The following is a 22,569-nucleotide window of genomic DNA, read 5'->3' on the forward strand; positions in this document are numbered from 1 at the left end:
AAAAAATGTAATAAGATTTGCCTGGCATGATTTGTTTCTGACAAGCCCATGATCATTTCTGGTTACAACTTTGATTGCCTCTAAGCATTCATTGTTTGATATCATTTTCAGGATCTTTCCATGTACTGATTGGCCTGTAGTTTCCTGGATCCAATTTTTCCCCTTTTTTGAAGATGGAAAACATATCAGTTTCCCAGTGTTCCAGGATCTTTGAAAGATATGTTTTAGAGTTTCCAAGATCACATCTGCCAGCTTCTGCAGAACCCTGGGATGAAATCCATCTGGTCCTGGTGATTTGAATTTGCCTAGGGTGGATAAGTGTTGTCTTACCACTTCCTTGCCTATTCTTAATCTGTCTTTTACAGTTCTGCTTTTGATACTTTGGACTATTTTTTTCTTTTGTGTAAAGACAAATGTAAAGAATGAATTAAACTGGGGCGGAGCTGGCGTTGCAACGATATGGCATGCGATCTTGGAGGTCTGAGATTGCTGTCGATATCTTTGCTACTGGATGGTCCAAACGGACCTAAACCATCCCGAAGACACGGTGAATGTAAAGAGCACATCCTGTCGATCCCAGAGACACTGCAAAGTCCCTGGTAGATCCAGAAGAAGCTCTTTTTGCCAGCGGCAAAGAGGCAGCCATTAAAGCTGCTGAAGTTGGGACAGCTCCGAAACGGAAGAGGATAGAAAGAGAAAGTGTGCCCGTTTGGTGATAAGTTTTTCTTTACTTTAAGATTTAAAAGGACACCCTAAGGAAAAGAAAGAATCTGTAAAATCTCAGACAGAAGTAATTAAGCGGCAATTTTAAACGGGAAGTCAAATTAATTTTGGGAGGGGGGACTTTTTGTATACGATTTTTTACTTTGAACTGGAGTGGTCTTTTTTTCTATCTTATTTTTCATTTTTGTTTCTTCTCCTTTTTGTCTTTACAATATTTTAGGCTAGAGATCCCCTTTTAGCCTTTTTTTTCTCTCTAAACCCTTTTTCCTTTTTAATTAATTTTTTTATAATAATCTGTTTGGAAAAGGAGGGGGAAAGTGAAAACAGAGGAAACTTTGTAACACTGCCAACTAGAGGCTTAGAAATATTGTTTCTCTTTTTTTCTCTTTTGACCAAAGCGGAGAAAGTGGAGACTTCTTTTCAAGGAGTGAGCCTGTCTGATAAGATAGAGGGAAGAGCATGGGAGAGTGTTATTGCAGGTGCTCTTCTGGGTTTCTATCAGTATCTGGAGTCTGGTGTTGAAGTATACAGAAAAAAGATGATAAGATTCTAGAGAAGAGAGCTATAAAAATTAACAAAAGCCTTGGATAACTAAATAAGTGCAGTGTGTTCTCTTTCTCTTTTTTAAGTTGGGCTATTCCTCACACCCCCTCCTAACCAGCTTATTATTTGTAATACTTATTTGGATCTCTGGACTTTTGGAACCTGCTTTTGTCTTTCTTTTTGTTTTTGGAGCCTAATTTTTATTTTTGCATTTTATTTTAAAGGAAAAGTCTTAGTATTAATGTTTTCCTTCTTTTTTTTTTTAAGGGAGAAGGCTTTTTCTTTTTCCCCCTCTCTCCCTCTTCTGCATTTTTTAATCTACCTTCCATATTGTTTTTTTTTTTTTTGTGGCTTCCTTTTTGTATACTTTTTCATACCTGAGACTTTTTAATTGGATTAAGGTGTTGAAGAACCTGAAGAAATTCCTTTTTCTTTTTAGTTTTTTAGTTTTTATTTTTTTACCTTCTACAAGATTTAATAATTTTTTCCTTTATTTATGTTTTTTTTCTTCTTCCTTTTTTGAGCTTTTACTGCTATTTAACTAATCAATTGGATTAAGGTATACAAGAACCTGAAGAAATCTTTTTTTTTTCTATCTTGCTTCTTTTTTTCCACTATTTTTACTTGGATTTACAATTGGCTATTTCACAAGTGGATTAAGGTCTAGAAGAACCTGAAGATTTTGAACTGTCTGAAATGAGCAGGAAACTAACAGCGGCTGGTTCTTCAATTCCTACTTCTTCCTCTTCACCATCTGGAGGACAACGCTCAATACAGACGATGTTACAAGAAAAAGAACAGGAAAAGGTGACATTGCAGATGATAATGCAAGGAATTCAAAGCATACAAGTAAGAACAGAGAATATTGAAAGGAGAATAGAAAAAAACTGATGAAAAGGTGGAGAATATTCAAGAAATGATGATGAAGTATGATGAGAAATTTAAAAAAAATTGAAGAAGAAGACAAAGAGATAAGAAGATTGGAGATATTGATGACAGATTAACAGTGGTTGAACAAGATAAAAGTGGGATGCTGAGATGGGAGATGGATAGATCAGAATTTTATCTCAGATTTCAAAACATAGAGGAAGAAAAGAGACAAAACATAGCTGAGATAATGATAGAAATCTTGGCTGAAGCTCTGGAAATAACTAAAGAGAAGATGATGGATGGAATAGACGAGGTTTTTCGAGTCTTCACAAGATATGCAATGAGAAATAGCTTACCGAGAGAAGTTCACATCAGATTTACAAAGAAAGCCATTGAAACACAAATATTTCAGGTGGCAAGAGAGAAAACATTGAAACATAAAGATAAGGAGATTGTGGTCCTGAAACAAGTGCCCAGAAGAGTGAGAGAAATGAGAAGAGAATACCGATTCCTGACAAAATTCTACTTAAAAAAGAGGTGAATTATAGATGGCTGATTCCAGAAGGTTTAATGTTCACATGGCAAGAACAGAAACATAGAATTGATTCAATTGAGAGAGCTGAATCGTTTTATACTGAATACTTTGGAGGGAGAGAGGAGGAGACAGAAAAAGAAATGTCACTAATTGAATTCCAAGAGGATTGCCAAATAGCGACTGAAAAAGAAGAAGGTGCAGTAGGTGGAAAGGTGGAAGTTAAGGAACAACATGAACCAAAGATCTACAAGAGCTGCTAAACCTACTTATAAAGTATAAACATGGAAGAGAAAAAACTGATTACAATTAACATAAACAGACTTAATTCAGCTGCTAAAAGAAGGAAAACTTTCCATAAATTAGAGAAATTAAAATTTGATATAATATGCCTACAAGAAGTACATATTAAAAAGCAACATGAACAACTGTTGATACAGCCAGGTTAGGGAAAATATTTACTTCTTTGACTCAATGCAAGAAAAGAGGAGTGGTTTTATACATTAAAGATATTATCCCAGTGAAATTGATTGATACAGATGATGATGGAAGAATATTAATGGTGGAAATAATGGACAATAATATGAAAACACTCCTGATCGCAATCTATGCCCCGAATGACAATCAAGAAGAATTTTATAGAAAACTATGTATAAAAATAATTGAACTGGACTATTTTAATATTGTTATGATGGGAGACTTCAATGGAATTGTAGACAATAAATTGGACTATACAACACAGAAAACAACAAAGCAAAACAAGAAAGCCTCTCCCTAAATCCTTTTTTAAAATGACAGATGAAATAAACCTAAAAGATGCATGGAGAGAAAGAAAAGCTAAGACTAAACAATACACTTTCTATTCAAACAGACATTTATCATGGTCCAGAATAGATATGATATGTATGTCAACAGAATTGTTAGCCAATATGCAAGAAATAAATATTGAAACAAGTATTTGGGCAGATCATAATCCAATGACAATTAAATGGAAAGGACAAAGAGGAAGATCTAGATGGATGTTAAATAATATTATATTAAAAGAAAAAGACTTCATACAGAGGATGGAGAAAGAACTGGCTTTTTTCTTTAAAGAAAATAAAAAAGAATACATCAACGCAGACTGTATGGGATACAATGAAGGCATATGCCAGAGGCTTGATAATAGACTATACAAGGAAAAGAAATATCACGAAAAGACTAGCCTCTAAGGCATTAGAAGATGAGTATAAAGAACTTGAAAAAGAGTTACAGAGAATGCCACAGAAAAAGGACATTAAGTTAAAAATGGATATAATTAAACATAAAATGGGATTAATGGAAAAAGAATTAGCACAGAAAATCAGAGGCACGAAACAGAACTATTTTGAAGATGCAAATAAACCAGGTAGATGATTAGCATATAAACTGAGAAAGGAGAAAGAATCAAGGAAAATATTGCAATTAATAGATGATCAAGGCCAAGTTTGCTATGGAAGTAAAGAGAAGAAGGAAATTATACAAGACTATTATGGGAAACTATATGCACAAAAGAATATTGATGATGAAAGAGTTAAACAGTACTCACAGAATGCTAACCTACCCCAGATACCTAAAGAGATTGAAATAATGTTAGAAAGCAATATAACGATGATGGAGTTAACTGAAGCACTTAAGAAGCAAAACAATGGAAAGGCACCAGGCCCAGATGGACTTCCGGTGGAATTTTATGAAACACTACAAGAATCGTTGAATCTTCTATTGCTAGAAGTTATGAATGAAGTTATGTCAAAGAAGAAGATACCTAAATCATGGTCAGAAGCTTATATTACACTTATCCCAAAAGAAGAGGCCGACCCATTACAAATTAAGAATTACAGACCTATTTCCCTACTAAATGCAGATTATAAAATCTTTGCTTCAATATTGGCAGAAAGACTTAAAAAATACCTAAATAATTTTATTCACTCTGACCAAAATGGATTTCTGCCAGAGACAAATTAAAGACAATAAATATGAGAGTAATTTTGGACACTTTGGAATACTACGAGGCACACCCTGAAAAACAAATGGCTTTGGTATTCTTAGATGCACAGAAGGCATTTGACAATGTGAATTGGTGATTCATGTTATTACAGCTGGAACAGATGGGTTTTGGTAAAAAATTCATCCAAGCAATACAAGCTATATATCATAAGCAAACAGCAAAGGTAATGATAGAGGGAGAATTAACAGACTCTATTGATATAAGAAAAGGAACAAGACAAGGGTGCCCACTGTCACCCTTGTTGTTTGTGTTAACCTTGGAAGTGCTAAACAGAAACATTAGAGAAGAAAAGGACATAAAAGGGATGAAAATTAAAAAAGAATTTAAATTGCAAGCATTTGCAGATGATCTGGTTTTCATCTTAGAAGACCCTCTAGAAACAGCACCAAAATTGATAGAAAAGATAGAGACATATGGGAAGGTGGCTGGTTTGAAAATAAATAAAGACAAAACAAAGATTTTGACAAAGAATATGTTATAAAGACAAAAGGAAGAACTGGCGGATGTATTAAAAATCCAGATAATGAATAATATCAAGTACTTGGGATACATTTGACAGCAAGATGTAGTACACTAAAAGAGAATAACTATATTAAACTTAAGCAACAGATAGCGCTAGATTTAGTGAAATGGGAAAATTTACAACTGTCATTAATAGGGAGAATATCAACAATCAAGATGAATATATTACCCAGAATTTTATATTTGTTTCAAACAATTCCAATTAGGCTTGGAAAAGATTATTTTGAAGATTTAAATAAAATTGTGCTGAAATATATATGGCAAGGTAAGAAAGTGAGAATAAAATTATCACTTTTGCAAGATACTAGAATAAGAGGAGGATTTGATTTGCCTAATTGGCAGCTGTACTACCAAGCTACAAATTTGATGTGGGTTAAGGAATGGATAACATTAAGAAATGCTAGATTGTTGACATTAGAAGGACATGATCTATTGTTGGGGTGGCATGCTTTTTTATGGTATCTGTGGTTAAACTGGGAGAAGACTAAAAGGAAATGTTATTTGAAAATTCCGGTCTGGCTATCAACTATTGAAACTTTTACCTATCCTATAACATACAAAAAGGAACAAATAGATATGGTGAAATATTGAATGAAAAGGGTGAATTTAAATCTATGCAAAAATAAGAAGAACAAGGTATAAAGATGAATTGGTTTTCATATGAGCAAATACATTCAAGGTATGATAAAGATTCTAAAACAGAAGGTTTCTATAATAAATTGACTGACTTAGATAAGATTTTGACAGGTACTGATGAAAAGGTGATCAAAAAATTGTATGGATATCTATTAGAAATTAAACTAGAAGAAGAACTAGTTAAAGAAACAATGATTGCTTGGGGGAAGAATTTTGGATATGGGATTGATCTAGAGAAATAGCAAAAATTGTGGTCTCAAAATTACAAAATGACATTGTCAACAGCATATAAAGAAAATTCGTATAAGATGTTTACAGGTGGCATTTCCCCCCAACAAGAATAGCAAGAATGTTCAAGAACAAATCTGAAAAATGTTGGAAATGTCATCAAGTACCTGGCTCATATTACCATATGTGGTGGACTTGTGCAGATACCAAAAAATATTGGACTAAAATCCACACATGGTTGGAAAAAATGACAAAAAAGCATATAGACATGAAACCAGAGATATTTTTAGTGGGAATTTTACCTGAAATATATAGTAAAGAATTCAAATACCTGATTGTAAATGTATTAATAGTGGCTAGGATTGTATTTGCCAAAAACTGGAAAAATGAGAAAATACCATCACAGGAGGAAATTATTAAGAAAATATTGGAATGTGCTGAAATGAGTAGATTGACATTTGAAATCAGAGAACAAGATGATAAACAATTTTATAAAATTTGGGATCTATTTTATCAATGGTTAGACAATAAAACATGGTAATGAAATATGTAGATTTTTAGAACATAATGAATATATAAAATGTATTTTTTATTATATCTACAAAATGATTGTAGAATAGATCTGAGAAGATAATATGAACTGTCACAAAACAAATAAAATAAAATATGGATTATCTTGTAAAACATGAATAATAGTATAGTCAAATGATTAATAATGATATTAATGTATTTAGGAAAATTTGATTGACAATATGAGAATATATACAATGTAATTGTAATTGAAGACTACGAAGTGGAAGCACAAAACAATTTGTAAACCAACCGACACACTGTATGTATATATATGGAAGATGGCTTGATGTTTTTATGGTTTGTTTGTCTATGTTTGTCTTAAAAAACAATAAAACTTTAAAAAGAAAAAGAATGAATTAAACAGCTCTGCTTTCTCCCTGCTGCCTGTCACTTCCTTGCATTAGTGGCCCAATTGTTTTCTTGAGTTTTGGGGGTCTTTTACTTGTTAAAATATTATTTTTATTATTTGTATTGACATCTTACTTCATTCTGAGATTTAGCTTTCCAGACTTTTGTCAAGACTGATTTGCACTTTCATCTACATTTCCACTTTGCCTGCAGCTTGACAATAACTGGGAGGGGAATGGTTGGAATGCAAGGGAAGGAGAATGGTATTGAAGCGTCTGTCAGCACCATGAGACATTGCTAGCATCCCACCAAGCAGAAGTCCCGATGTTGCAGACTGTTTCTCATAACAAAATAAGCATCTGTGGACATTTTGGATTGTGAGCGGCCCATAGGGAAAAGGGGGGATTAACTACTCTTGCTTTTGCATGGGAGACTCAGAGCTGGTTTTGCTTCTTCTGTGCCAATGTGGTTTATTCAGTAAAGTTTTATACTCTTGGTAAAATAATGTCCCAGGAGTTTCTTCTTCTGGATTGGCCTCTATGCTGGTTTTCTGTCTTAGATATGTGTCCTTCTTTCCAGTTTTTATACGTCTCCTTGTTGTCTTTCAGTTTATCAGTTCTTTATGCAACTGTGCTGGTTTCTACTTGGATATCTTAATTTTCTTTTTCAATGGTATTGTGCTGGATTGAACTTTTTTTTTCCAAACATTTTTCAAAGTTTCCCAAGCTTAAGTTGTTTTTTACTTTAAGATTTTCATCCATGGAATCCTTTCCAAGCTCTAAGTTAGTTTAAGTTAGCTCTTTTAAAATCTAAGCCACTAGTCTGATTTAATTTGTGTATGCACTGTATTGAGAATTCCAGTTTGACATGTCCCCCAAGGTTCCTGCAACTTCAACTCCCTCTATTATTTAATCTGTGTTAGTAAGAATTAAGTTCAGTAGCTGACCCTCTGGTTCCCTCCTCTTCCTTTTGGATGAGAGTAAGTTTTTCAGAAAGTCTAACTTTCAGAAAGAAATTTTAATAGATCTTTTTGCATATTATTAAGATTTCATCATGAATCTCAATCTTGTCTCTCTGCTACAGTTCCTGATACAATCCCTTTGTATTTGGCACAGCTTTTGTCAGGACTAGCTCAAGAGCAGATGCTACATTTTGGACTAGCAGATAAATTGACAGATGAAAAGGTACTTCTATATTTCTAGCTGTGAAACCCCTATGCATTCTGCATATGCCTCCAAAATGGCAGAATAGAATCTGCTTCTCTCAGGCTTTCTTCTTATCCAACTTGCAATACTTAAATGAGATTCCACTGCCAATTCCATATGCTTAAATATGTTACAGTGAGAAAAGCAATGTTTACTGCTTTGACTTACTGTTTTTGGATCAGCATGATACATTGGATACAAGACCAACCAAGCAAACAAGGTGAACAAATAATAAATTGTTGTAATTAGGAGCAAATACTACTGAACTCTGAGCTTCTGTCTAATCAAACATGCTTTTGATTCAGCAGCAGTATGTCTCCCACTTCACAACTATATTAAAACCACAGAACTTGGTTTTTAATGGAAACTACTGTAAATTTTAGCGTAGGAATTTGTCAACTTAAAAACTAAATTAGTAATTGAATCAGAAATCTCATTACCTTTAACTTTGTTCTTTATTTTAACTTATTTATTTTAATACGTATGCCCTGGCATCAACCTTGACTTTTCTCACTATTGGGTGCAACCACACCGTGCTTTATCAAAATATAGAAGTGTTTTTTTGACTTCCAGGAAAATCAATTGCAAACTGTAAAATAATTTCAAGGGTTTCATTAAGAGCTTATGTAAACGAAGTTGTTCGGACATCGTGGTAGTGGAGAGAATATAAAATGAGAGGAGAGGCATGATCTGAAAATGGAGCACTCCATGTTACTATTTTTTTTTTCATCTGCTACCATCGATCATATCCTGCTTACGAGTGAAAAACATACGCCGAAGGAGAAAAGTGCAGCTTCAGAGTATCAAATGAGAACTCTACTGTTTAGATCTACCGGCTTTCAGAGAAATTACGCGTCCCTCTGTTCCTCATTAAATAAAAGCCATCCCGAGATACCTTGCGCACGGAAGTGAATGTGAGGTCAGATTGTGCCTCTGGAGTATCGGGTCGGTGATGGACACGGCAGGATTACTGAAGGGGGGCACAGCCATGGGATCGCGAGCTCGGCGGAAACTTCTTACTGCGGAAGAAGCGGAACTATTTGAACTTGCGCAGGCTGCGGGGAGCGGCATTGACCCTGAAGTGTTTAAGTGAGTGGTCAGAGGCTGAAGTCTTGGAAGCTTGTGGCCATTGCTCTTTCGGGGTATTGTCTCACCCGCTTTTCTTTCCCTCCAGAAGGAGATAGATGGAAGATAGTACAGCAGACTTTTTCGTCCAATTAGATTACAGTTACTAAAGCATTTAATTTGTTTTCTTCTCGATAGATAACATTGAATCTTCCTGAAGAGGTGTGTCTACCGTTCACTCTGACCATTTAAGTTTTCCCTGCAAATTATAACTCTAGCCTGCATAATAAAATGCACTGGAGTTCCTATTTCTTAGACTGCAATTTAATATATAGCTTGGGGATAATAAAAACTGATGAGAGTTATATAGGGCCCATCAAGTAATATGATGGTGTTATTGGTGAACTGAAGGCGATGGTCAGATTAACAGAATAACGAAGTTGGAAGGGACGTTGGAGGTCTTCTAGTCCAACCTGTCAAGTAGGAGACCCTATAGAGTCTGTACCATTGCAGACAAATGGTTGTCCAGTCTCTCTATGACGAAGCACCTACAACTTCTGAAGGCAAGCCATTCCATTTGTTGATTGCTCTCAGAGTGAGGAAATTTCTCCTTAGTTCTAGGTTGCTTCTTTTCTTGGTTAGTTTCTGATAAGTGTGCACCAATATGATGAATCTTCAGAGACAATCAAGTTTTCTGTGCAGTGGAAACTTACTGAGTAGAAAATCAAGCTTGCCAAAGAATCTACAATGGATATGAGCAAGAAATAGTAATATAAAGGCAGGATATAAGATAAACACAGCGTCAGATCTGTGTATCTGCCATTCTTTGATGGAAGAAAAGGGGGTGGGGGTGGATTTGATTTGATACATTTAATTCTTTTCCTCTTCATGTATCCTCAATATCCTATTTCTCACATTGGCTTTGTATAACCTTTTACATGATTTATAACCGTTGCCTGGCATCCCAGATGTCTGGAAAAATCTCACCTCTTTGAGGGATGAAAAGGGAGAAGGGGCCATGTGGATTGCAGCACCAGAAGATAACTCTTGGGAACCTTTCCTTATCTGATTTCTCAGAGACAGTGGGATAATAACATGTTCACACCTGCGGTTTGGGGGAATCCGTACTGTGGGGAGGGGTTCTAATTCCCTTTATCTTAGTTGTATGTCCTGAGGGACCCCAGACCCTGCTTTGAATTTTGATCTGCTTTACCTCTCTTCAATAAAAGATTCCTTTTGAAATATAAAGTTTTCAAGAGTTCATATTTATATTTTGAAAGGTGGGGGGAAAGGCTGGTCCTTACACACAGGCAAAAATTAGCTGGGTCTTCAGAGTGAGAAAATGAAGAACACAAGCTATAAAAATAATTGCAAGAGGAAATGAGTAGCCAGGGAAAATTAACCGAATGGGAAAGAGAACTGAATTGGAAAACAGGAAAGGCAAAGCTAAAACTGAAAAATAGGCAAAATCTATTGTTCTAAGAATCTATAAAAAGACCTAGAACTCAAAACAGGCAACTGAGCATGTCTAATTAGCTGATGAATAGTATTTAACACACCTTGCATAAATTATCTCCCAATTTTAATGAACATATGTATGATTTGGTATGTTGTAGGAAATATATAGGAGGGAATTGGTAAGCATGTAACCTCATAGTACCTTAGCCAATAGGGAGCGAGTAGGGACATGGCAGTTGGGATAAGGTTGTGCTGGAACTTTGAGAGAACAAAGCTTTGATAAGCTTTTCTCCCTGTTGCAATAATTGAATCAAAAGGCCTTCACTGTGTCTTGGTTCTGGTTATTATTGGTCAGGTGAGCTTGCCTCTGATTACAAAGAAAGTAGCCAGGAGTACATAACAGCTCCTATCCAGTGCTTCTTGTCCTGCCTTCAGATGCTTTGGAAAATAGGTTGAGTTTCTCTTCTTTGTGGCAGCCTCTCAAACATTGCTATCATGTCACCTCATAATCTTTCTTTTCAATGGACTAGACATACCAAATTCCTGCAACTGTTCTTCATATATTTTAGCCTCCAGTCCCCTAGTTATCTTTGTTGCTCCTTTCTGCACTCTTTCCAGAGTCTCAACATCTTTTTATATTGTGGTTTGGTTTATCTCACCCAAGTGTAAAATCTTATTTTTTTCATCACTGAATTTCATTTTGTTAGACAGGGCCCAGTATTCTAGTCTGTCAAAATCCTTATTCAACCTATCTTCTGCATGTTGGCTATTCCCGCCAGCTTGGTATTCTCTGCAAATTTGATGAGTTCTTCCATCTCCTCATCTAAATTGTTTATGAAGGTATTGCAGAGTAGTGGGCCTAAGACAGGTATCTTGAGGTACGCCACTGCATAATTCCCTCCATATAGATGTAGTTCCATTGAGGACTACATGTTGAGCGCAGCCAACTAATTGCAAATTTATCTGGTGGTAATGTTGCCTGACCCATATTTTTCTATCTTATGAAGTAGTAGGTTGTAGTCTATTCTCTTGATTTTCCATCCTTTTTATAAAGAATCTGCCTGAAAATGTATATATAAATTATAGAATGAAAAAGATGGATATAATATATCACCTTGACACAAATATCGTATTTCCCCAAAAATACAACCTATCCCAAAAATAAGCACCAGCCTGTTTTTAATGCATATGCCTGATAAGCCCTATCCCAAAAATAAGTCTTAGTGAAGGGTGGGTGTGGCCAGCATAGGCAGTGAACAGCAGCAGCCGGCAGCCCATGCAGCACAGGTGAGTTGAGTATGTACAAGCAGCAAACAGAAGCAAAGGCAGGGAGGCAGGCAATCTGGATGTGCCGTGCAGGCCATGGGAAAGCCAAACGGCGGTGGGCTGGAGCAACAGGGAGCTGTGGGAGGATCATATTTGCAACACCGGCAGCAGACAAGCTGAGGCACAGAGGAGTCAGGCAGGTGATCTGGACATGTTGCAAGGGTCGTGGGAAAGCCGAGCAGCGGCAGCCACAGGAGGCTCATCTTTGCATCTCAGATTGCCTGAAACCCATGCAGTGTGTTGGGATTGCCTGCCTTCCACTCTATGTGTCGGGATCACCTGCCTTCCGGTCTGTGCCTTCTGCAGTGCACAGCACCAGAGTGCACTAACTAAGGGTTAGGTTTGCTTGTTGGCTCATGAGTGTGTGGGGGAGGGGTGTTTCCCAGCCGGGCTGATTGTAAGGACCTGCCTCTCCTAACTCTTGAAACTGGGTATTTCAAAAGAAACCTTTTATTGAGCAGAAGTGAAAGCAGGACAAAGGCAAAGCAGACTCTAAATTTCCCCAGGCAATACAGTTAGAAATAAGGCATTAGAAACCCCTCCCTCCAGTTCAGTGTGGATTCAGCTAATCCACAGGTGTGAAGATGTTATTGCAATAGCTGTGCTGAGAACCAGATAAGCAGGCATTCCCAGGGTCATCTTCTGCCAAATTTCAGAGTGAAACGGTCAAGCTATTTTCTAAAGCACTAGTAGGCCAGACAAGGAATAATGGATGGAAAGTGAACAAGAAGAGATTTAACCTGGAAATAAGGAGAACTTTTCTGACAGTGAGAACAATCAACCAGTGGAACAGCTTGCCTTCGGAAGTCATGAGAGCTTCATCATTTGAGACTTTCAAGAAGAGACTGGATTGCCATTTGTCAGAAATGGTGTAGGGTCTCCTGCTTGGGCAGGGACTAGATGACCTACAAGATCTCTGCCAACTCTGTTAATCCATTTGACAGGCAAGATGTTGTAGCACATGGCCCTTCCCCTTAATACATTCCCCAAAAGGTGAGAAAATCTCAGGGGGCTCAGGCACCAGGATAAAGGTTATAAAATAGCAGTTGTCAGAGGAAATAATAAAGGATCATATTCAAGGTCCCCCCCCCTTCTCCTAATTGAATGGCAGTATCACTTTAGGGATTTGACACTGATAACCCTGAAATCCTGTTTCCCCCAAAATAAGCCCTACTGCTTATTTTGAGGTCAAAAAGTAAATAAGACCAGTTCTTATTTTGGGGAAAACATGGTATTAATGCAGCATTTCAGCTTCAAAAAGAAAAAGGCAGTTTGGGGCACACCCATGGCATCTGTTTGTAACTCAAATCAATCTTTGTTTTTCCTGCAGTCACATTTATACTATGGAAGTAAAGGGTCAGAGTTTTTGGGAAAGAGGTAATTTAAAGAATTGCTCGGCCGATCGAAGTGGCTGGTGACTGCACTTGGGGAGCTTCCATCGCCTGAAAAAGACTGCCTAAAGGCGAGGGGACACGGGCAGCCACACCTCGCCCCAAAGCAGCTGGGGACTCTGCCTTTGGGGAGTTTTTGTCGGCCGATAGAAGCAACCTCGCGGCGAGGGGAGTGCATATGGGCTGCTGAGGGTGGGGGAGGAAATTAAGTCACCCCCGAAAAGACGGCCTAGCCATTTTTTCGGGGGTCAAAAAAAAATAAGGCCTGGCCTTATTTTGTGAGAAACATGGTGCTTGAATATCCATTTCTCTCCTTAATTCTTCTTTTTGTTTATTTGTCATGTTCTTGACCAACATTTAGTTTTTGCCCTATTTTCAGACCTCCTACTTTTCCATATTCTGTCAGTTCCTCCGTGAGTTTCACACTAACTTTAAAGACTCCTCCAGAATAAAGATTAGATCATCTGCGAAGGCTTGTAGTTTATATTGTTCTTGTCTGATTTCCAATCCTTTAATTTGTTCTTCTTTCCAAATATTTCTCATCATGTTACTTCTAATGTTAGAATGAACAGCAATGGGGATAGTGGGCAACCTTGTCTTGTACCTTTTTCTATTGTAAAGCTTCATGTCACCTCTTCATTGATTACTACTTTGACCTTTTGTTTTGTATATATTGCTCCAATTGTGTTTATAAATCTGTTCCCAATGTGTCTTAATTGCTGTATTATAAATTCCCACTTTACATTATGAAATACCTTTTGGGCATCTATGAAAAGCAGTGCCACTTGTTTTTCATTATGTGCTTTGTAAAATTCTAATATGTCAAACATCTTTCTCATATTGTTCTTCATCTGCCTTTTAGGTAGGTAGCCGCTTTGGTCGGTATGTATAAATGCATTAAGGAATTTTCTCCATTGTGGTGGAGATAGCATTCAAGATTGGATAATCAGTCACCGTTTGCTGATTGGACTGAGTCTGTCAAAATTTTGAGGACACTTCCCCTGTTGCTAGGAACATCCCAGAAATTGACTCAGTCAGCTAGCTGGATGACATGTTAATTTCTTCTCCTAAAAGAACCAAATTTTAAATCAATTTAATTGAAAAAATAGAGGAAAAGATCACCAATTCTGAATACTATTTCAACTGGGAACCGGTGTACTCATTTGACAGCTGTCAAAGGCAGCGCAGTCGGGGCTTTGGCCCAGGCCGTCAGATAACGGATCAGCTGAAGGCCGATCTACATCGTGCAGAGGTATTTTTGCAAGAGGTGTGTAGAAACACCATCCATGCCGTATCCCCAAGCTTTGGCTTGGGAAGGCTCTCAGCAGCTTGAAATGGCTGCTGCAGACGCCAGTTTGTACCATGGCAACATTAAAGGGGCAGAAGACTACAGTGAAGGCAGAAATCACCTTACAGCCTAACAGATCAGGTAGGGAAAGTAGCCCTTCGATAGAATAGCACTAGGAAAGCAGCAGAACTAGTTTTTGGAAACTCCAGATTAACAGCGTCGGGGTAAAAAATGGTGGAATTACCACAGAATGCTAGCCGCATGGTCAGGAGAGTGGAGGAGAAGGCTCACAGGTTGTCATGCTCTTTAAGCCCAGCAGCCCGAGACCAGATGTCTTTATATAATAGCCTCAAGCCAAAGGACAAGGCTGCAGGGGCTCGAAAGAGTTCCAAGGCAGCTGAGCAGGACGAGTACCGTAAGGACAAGGCTCTTGACAAGTTGTGGGCTAGAGGAAAAGAAGCGGCCCAAACTTCTTCAGAAATGGCACCTAACACAGCTTCTTGCCTAAATGAGGAGTGACTGTTATTAAGAGGAGATAGGCAGCTGCAAACTGACAGGAGTGTAGTAACAGAAATGGCCACAGGGGGAGCTGAAGAGCAGGATTTGCTGCAAGAGCCTCTTGAAGCCTCTGAGATTAGAAATTTCTTTTCAGCCTGGCCAGCAACAGGGCAACTGCCAGTTCCAGCCCAGAGACCCAGACTGCCCCCTAAGGCCAGGTTTACTCCATGTCAGATGGACTTAGACCAGTCAGGGGGCAGGAACCTGAATTCCAAATTAATATGCAGGCTCTTTTAACTGAGGCAGTAAAGCAAAGTGTGTCAAGCTGTCTTGAAGCAGACCAGATGTTCACTTTCGGAGGCTTCAATTTCATCATCAAGACGTAGTAGGAGATAGGTGTCATCAAGAGGATGATCTTTCTCTGCATTCAGGATCAGGGTTCTATGCGCCTGCTGAAAGCTCCCACTCCATCCCATCTGACAGTGGTCAACTGATGGACAGAAATTATTCAGATGATGAAGGCCTAAACAATGCTGACCAAATCTCTATGCCAGGCCTGTTCCAACCAGCCATATTCAGGTTGTTCCTCTTCAAGGCTAAAAAAGCCACGGGGTGGGGCTTGATTTCTGAACCACAGGAGCCTACAGACCCTTCTGAAGACCCCAATGACCCACTATTTTCGGAAAAAACAGTAACAGCAGATGTCATCCCTGTGCCAAGGATGTTCATCATGGTCATCCAAAGGCAGTGGTCATCCCTTGGGTCGAGTCCAAGCCCTTCCTCCCTGGACAAGAAAATGTTCAACATGGGAGATGATCTCTTCAAGGCCCTGGAAGTACCCGCTGTTGACGCCCCAGTTGTGGCCCTACAAGCCAACACTGATATTCCTGGGGAGCCTGAGGACTCGCTGAAAGCTGGGGACAAGAGGGCTGAACAAATGTTGCAGAGAACACACCTGTCAGAGCATGGGCAGTGAAGGCCTCCACGGCCGCATCTTTCAAGAGGGCCTCTCTCATCTGACTTCAAGAGCTGCAAGAGAGAATTCCACTGGATGATGTCAGGTCCCACCAGCATATCAACAAACTCCTAGCAGCGGTAGAATTCTCTCTTGATGCCACTCTCAGTGCAGCCAGATTTGCCTCTAAGGCAATAGATGGGACTGTAGCCTCTCGCTGCCTGCTCTGGCTCAGCCAATGGCAGGCTGATAGTGGAGATTGGCCACTGCCCCCTTTAAGGGGGATAAATTATTTGGAGAGGCTCTGGACACGGTACTGGTGGACTCCAAGGACAAGGGGAAGGTCTTGCCATTCAGATCCAGAATGGGTGGATTCTGATCAACACCCTATCTCAGACGCTCCTATTATAGGACCCCTGAAGCAGGAGTGGGGTTTTCTAGACCCCAGAGGCCTTTCATCCCCAGGTAGGATCAACCCCAGGACAGGACAGGCAGAATTCGCCCATTCAACAATAAACGGCCCTTTCGAGGGGCTGGGAGTCATCCCTTCTGATGCCCCAGATAAATCTGATGTCAACCCTCCCATTGGGGGACATCTGGCCTTTGTTTGCCAGGCGTCGAGAGGAAATAACCACAGACACCTGGGTCCTGGAAACGGTCCACTCGGGTCTTTCTATAGAATTCCTTTCTATACTCCCAAGGTTTTTTATTCTTTGTCCTGTCTCTTGAAATAGAGAGAGAAAGGTCCTTATGGAAACAGCTATTCAGCACCTGCATCCAGGCTATTCAGCCGGTGCCTGGGGGCCAACAGGGCATGTGATTTTATTTCACCTTGTTTGTAATTCCCAAAGCCTCGCGGGGATGGAGGGCAATTCTGGACTTGAAGTGTCTTAACCACTGGGTGAAATACAGGCAGTTTAAGATGCATTCTCTCCAGTCAATTCTGGAGGGAATTAGGGAGGAGGATTTCCTGACCTCCATAGATTTAACCGAGGCCTACCTTCATGTCCCTATTCTTCTGGCCCATAGACAGTTCCTCAGGTTCTGTTGTAATGGGAGGCATTATCAATACAGGGCCTTGTTGTTTGGGCTTTCATCAGCCCCCAGAACATTTACAAAACTGTTGGTAGCCCTGGCAGCCCATCTTAAGGCAATCCCATTAAGAGCCCAGTGTTACCCAGATGATATACTGGTCCAGTCATCCTCCCCATCTCGAGCAACAGAAGATTTGGAAATCACCATTCAGGTGCTCCAGGAGCATAGCTTCTCTGTCAACAAGGCCAAAAGCCACTTCACCCCCACCAATATTCTACTCCATCTGGGAGCTGTAATAGATACCATTTCCTGCAAGGTGTCCTTATCCCAGAAACGTCAGGAGAGTATCAGGGAGTATATTTGGCAAGTAAAATCTAAACATAGAATATCCCTGGCTACGCTTTCCAAGCTCCTGGGGAAAATGATATGCATTAATATTGTGCCCTGGGCCAGATTGCATGCCAGGGTGCTCCAATGGTTTCTTCTCCCTTATCAGAAGACAGGTAGGAGTTGTTTCCTTCTACAGGTCAGATTAACTCCGCAGGTCTTTATATCCTTATGATGGTGGTCATCTGAGGCCCTTTCCCTGGGACTTTTATTCAGGGATCCTGACAGGTTAGTACTGACCACGGATGCCAGTCTTTATGGCTGGGGAGCCATATTCAATCCAGGGTGGTCCAGGGACAATGGTCCAGGGCGGATTTGGGCCATAATACTTATTGGCTAGAGCTTACGGCAGTTTATCTGGCCCTGAAACACTTGGAGGATGTTGTCTCAGACAGGGACATCCTAGTTTTGACTGACAATGTGTCAACATTGATGCATATTAGATGCATATTAACCATCAAGGTGGGACACATTCATGACCACTGATGCTAGAGGCAGAACAACTCTGCTTATGGGCAGAGAGACACCAGATATCACTCAGAGCTGAGCACATTGCAGGCATGGCTGACTGGCTTAGCAGAGCCACCATTGACCACGCAGAATGGCATTTGTACCCCGCTTTGTTTCAGGAGCTGTCAGAGCACTTTGGAGTGCCAGCTGTGGATCTCTTCACTTCCCAGGACAACACGCAACTCCTGAGATTCTACTCCAGGTTTGCGGTTCCGGGGTGGAGGGAACAGATGCTTTACGCAGCCCTTGGCCACAGGAGTTACTTTATGCCTTTCCTCCTCTGCCCCTGATCCCGAGGGTGATCCGGAAACTGTTGGGGGAAAGAGCAGAACTTATTGTTGTAGTCCCTCACTGGCCCAGGAGGCCATGGTTTGTGGACTTAGTAAACCTTTCCACGTCCAGATCTTGGAGGATATTGGAGGACAGAGTGTTGCTCAGCCAGGGGCCAGTATTGCATCCAGAGCCCCAGTGGCTTCAACTGACTGCTTGGAGTTTGAGCGGGGATCTCTGATCCGGGACAATTATTCCTCCAAGGTGATCAGAACTATCCAAGCCTCCAAGAGACCGTCCACCAATCATATCTACAATGCAACCTGGAAGGCCTTCAGCGAATGGTGTTCTAAGTCTGACATTGACCTTACTGGGGCCTCGATTGCCCAGGTGCTGGACTTCCTCCAAGAGGGCATAGACAAGGGACTTTCACCTAACACGTTGTGGAGGTAGGTTGCAGCCTTGTCCTCTGTTCTATCCTTGGAGGGAGTGGAATCTTTATCTAGAAATCCCACAGTCCATATGTTTCTGAAGGGTGCTACAAACCTGAGGCCTCCAGTGATTCATCGATATCTGACATGGGACCTCTCTAAAGTACTGCAGTTGCTGACTGAGGCCCCATTTGAACCACTGAGATCCACTTCCCTGCAGTTTTTGTCTTTCAAGGTGGCCTTCCTAGTAGCAATTACTTCTGCCAGAAGGATTTCAGACTTGGCAGCGTTATCTGTCAGGAAGGACCCTTGTGTGTTTCACACCAACCATGTTGTGTTAAGACTAGACCCTTCATTCATGCCAAAGGTTCCACAGAGCCCAGGAATCTTACCTGATTTTTGTCTGCATCCTGTGCATGCATTAGAAAGAAGATAGCACACTCTCGATGTTTGGAGGGCCTTGTGGATTTATGTTAAGCAGACATCTCCCTTCAGGAGATCTGAATCCCTCTTTATTTTCTTTCAACCTTCTACTATGGGTTGCAAGGTTACTCCAACGACTTTGGGAGATGGATAAGACTATGCATATCCAAAGCCTACCAAACCCAAGGACTTGTGGTTCCTCCAAGAATAACAGCACACTCAACGAGAAGTGTGGTCACATTGGCAAGCGTGGGCCACTCCGGCCTCACCTCCGTTCATCAGATACTATAAGCTGGACTCTTTTGCTTCTGCTAAGGCAGCTTTTGGACAGAGAGTTCTGCAAAAGTCCATCCTGTCTAGGGGATTTAGACCACACTTGGCCCACCCATAGGACAACCTGCTTTGGTATGTCCCAATCCTGATTGCTATCTCCACCACAATGGAGAAGGGTTGTTGGTTCTCACCTGATATGACCTTTCTCTTTGGGTGGAGATAGCATTCAGTCCCACCCTGTTTTTGTCTGTCCTGAATCTAATGGAGTATGTTATTGTTACAGGAGAACACATCAGTCTGTTAATATTCCTTCGCCAATTTCTGGGATGTCCCCAGCAACAGGGGGAGTGTCCTCAAAGTTTTGACAGCAAGAGGTGACTGATTACCCAATCCTGAATGCTATCTCCCCCCAAAGAGAAATGTCGTATCAGGTGAGAACTAATGCCCCATTTCAATGTTCAGCTATTACAGCAGTGAATATTTTATAATCTGTGTTCACTAATGAAATTGGTCTATAGTTTGAATTAATGTCTGATCTGTCTCCTCCTTTGGAATCAGCACTATATTGGCTTCCCTCCATGATGGTAGTATCTTCATTTCTGTCAGAATGGCATTATGTACCTCTAGTATCATTGAGCCTGAAGTTCTTTATACAATTCCGATGGCAGTCCATCAGGCCCTGGAGCTTTGTTGTTCTTTTGTTTTTGGATGGCTTCTATTAGTTCCGGCATTCTTATTTCTTCATTAAGCATATCCTTTATTTCTTCTGGTACCTTTGGCAGTTTGGCCTTGTCCAAATATTGTCAGATTTTTTCCTCTGAGTGGCCTCGGGTTTTCTTTATATAACTGCTCATAAAAAGCCTGGATTGTATATTTTTTGTCTTCATTTTGGTAGCAGAAGTTTCCCTTTTCATCTTGTAATTTATTGATCCATTTCTTTTCTTTTTGTTTCTTTAATTTATATGCTAGCCACCTTCCGGTTTGTTTGCATTTTCAAAGAAATTTTGGTTTGTTTTCTTTATACACTGCCAATTCTTCTTTTTCTAAAATGGCCAACGTATGTTTGATTAGTTCCATTTTTTCTTTTAGAATTCTGTTTTGTGGCTTCTTTTGTGGCTCTGTCTCTAGATTCCTATATTTCTCTTCCAGCTCATTTGTTTTTTGTCTCTTGGTTTTTCTTTTCCTAGCCATAGTTGAGATAGCTCTTATGAATGCCTTCGTCGTGTCCCATAAGTTTTGTATGGATGTGTCTCCTGTCATATTTTCTTTGAAGAAAAATCCCAATTCCTTGTTTATCCTCTGGATGAAAATTTCATCCTTTAAAATTGCTTGGTAAAGCATCCATCATTGGCTTTTCCTTTGTCCTCTCCAAGTGATTCTCATGGGATTATGATCTGCCCAAACTGTCAGTTGCTTTCCTTTATATACTATTGGCTCGTCTCTTGTTCTGTTTAATATTTCATCCCTAATCAATTTTTTGACAAGCCTCACATGCACTTCCTTTGGGAGGTTATTCCTTCTTGCTTAGTTCATTTGGATTCTATATGTTTCATCTATCTCATTGGGCATCTTGTCTTTTTCTATACCCAATGCCTTTGCCATCAGATCTGCTATCATATCTGGGAGGTCCTCTCCCTGTCTTCTTTCACATTTTGAAATCGCAAGAAATGTGCTACTTTCTCTGATTCCAACATGAGTACCATCGATTCCAGTTCCTGATTTGCCTGAATCAGTTTCGCACTCAACTCATCTACTCTTTCCTCTTCCTTTTCCATTCTACCTTTCATCTTGTGTAACTTCTGTTCATTTTTGAAGATCTATTCTTGAAAATTTTTGAATTTCTCATCCATCTTCTGTATTTTTTCTTATAGTACCCTGGTGTCATTCCTCACTTCTATTTCCTTTTTCAACTCATCATGTTTTCTAACCATTGTTTCCTGCATTGATTGCAGCATGGCCTGAAAGTCTTTAAATGAGTTGGACCTCTCTCTCTGTAACGTATCCTCAATTGATCTTTGATTTGAGGGGCTAGAGGTCGTGGAACAAGTCTGGGTTGGTGGCTTCTTCCCTGTCCCTATTCTCATTAGATTTGTGATACTTGTCATATTTAATATTTTAACTACTAACTTGTTTGCTTTCCAACACTCCCCCTTCTGTAGATCCCTCCAGCCCTTGTTCACAATTATTGAAAGTTAATATAAAGTTAATATAAAAAGAACTATATAGTAATAATAGTAATTAGTAATATAAATATGTATATATATAGGTGTGATATCTATACAACTTTATGGTACAATTTTAGTAAGTAGAAATAGCTCTAAATCTGAATATAATTATAGTTTCAGTAGCCCCCCTACCTAGTAGTGTTCTACAATAATAACAATAATGTCTTAGTATCTTAGTAATAACCAATATAAGAACAATAATGATTCTTATAATAACAGTAATATCAATAATACTCAATACCAGTGTCACTTGCTTTATTGATAGTAGGTAGAATCAGTCTTGTAAATGTCCTTTATAATTTAGTCCAAAAAAAGGGAAAGAAAAATAAAATACAATTTCACCTTATTCTCCTTTCTCACTGTTGAAATTCAATTTCTTTGTTGATTTGTTAACTGTCTATATATCCCATAGTCCTTAGATAAGTATCCCAAAGTCCATTTAGTCACAGCAGTCTTTATTTGGTTTTTGTTTACTGTCTTTCAATAATTACTCAGCCCTATATTTAGATGGAGAAGGTAAGATCTGCACACCTAGAATCAGACATAAAGTCACCAAAAGTAGTTTTCCACTAATTCAAATTAGACAGTGTGTACCCACTTGAGCCAGCAGGTGTCTCCCTTTTGCCCCCTGTCAAAATGCCCTGAGTAGTAACTGTCTCGTTTCTCTTTTTCTTTTTAGTCCTTTTTTTAAAAATTAAAGTTTCTTTTTACCTGGTAACACCAAAGTCCAATTCCTTGTGACTTTAGCAGAATAAGGCTCAATCAGTGCTCACCATATAGTTCAGATATATTTTGCTTGCAACAGCCGCTCTCGTTAGATCTTCTTTA

The 22,569-nt window shown here is 39.4% G+C and overlaps 2 protein-coding genes and 1 pseudogene across 4 annotated transcripts in view; 2 read left to right on the forward strand and 1 right to left on the reverse strand.

Annotated features, from left to right (window-relative positions):
* The window catches only part of LOC148126252 (tumor necrosis factor ligand superfamily member 4-like), a 97,306-nt gene extending 88,084 nt beyond the window's left edge, over positions 1-9,222 (reverse strand). The window contains exon 1 of the transcript XR_015743366.1: positions 9,102-9,222. The gene's annotated coding sequence lies outside the window, so the exon portion shown is untranslated. The remainder of the gene's footprint in view (positions 1-9,101) is intronic.
* Positions 9,123-22,569, forward strand: part of LOC113438174 (mitotic-spindle organizing protein 2A-like) — a 42,915-nt gene continuing 29,468 nt past the window's right edge. For all 3 annotated transcript variants that reach the window (XM_087932053.1, XM_026703449.2, XM_087932052.1), the window contains exon 1: positions 9,123-9,295. In XM_087932053.1, the coding sequence (XP_087788179.1) occupies positions 9,159-9,295 (137 nt within the window). In that variant the 5' untranslated portion in view covers positions 9,123-9,158. The remainder of the gene's footprint in view (positions 9,296-22,569) is intronic.
* On the forward strand, positions 15,000-17,784 carry LOC148126253 (uncharacterized; annotated as a pseudogene).

This window comes from Pseudonaja textilis, chromosome 3, assembly GCF_049901715.1.
Source record: "Pseudonaja textilis isolate UNSWEBS1 chromosome 3, rPseTex1.2, whole genome shotgun sequence".
NCBI lineage: Eukaryota > Metazoa > Chordata > Lepidosauria > Squamata > Elapidae > Pseudonaja > Pseudonaja textilis.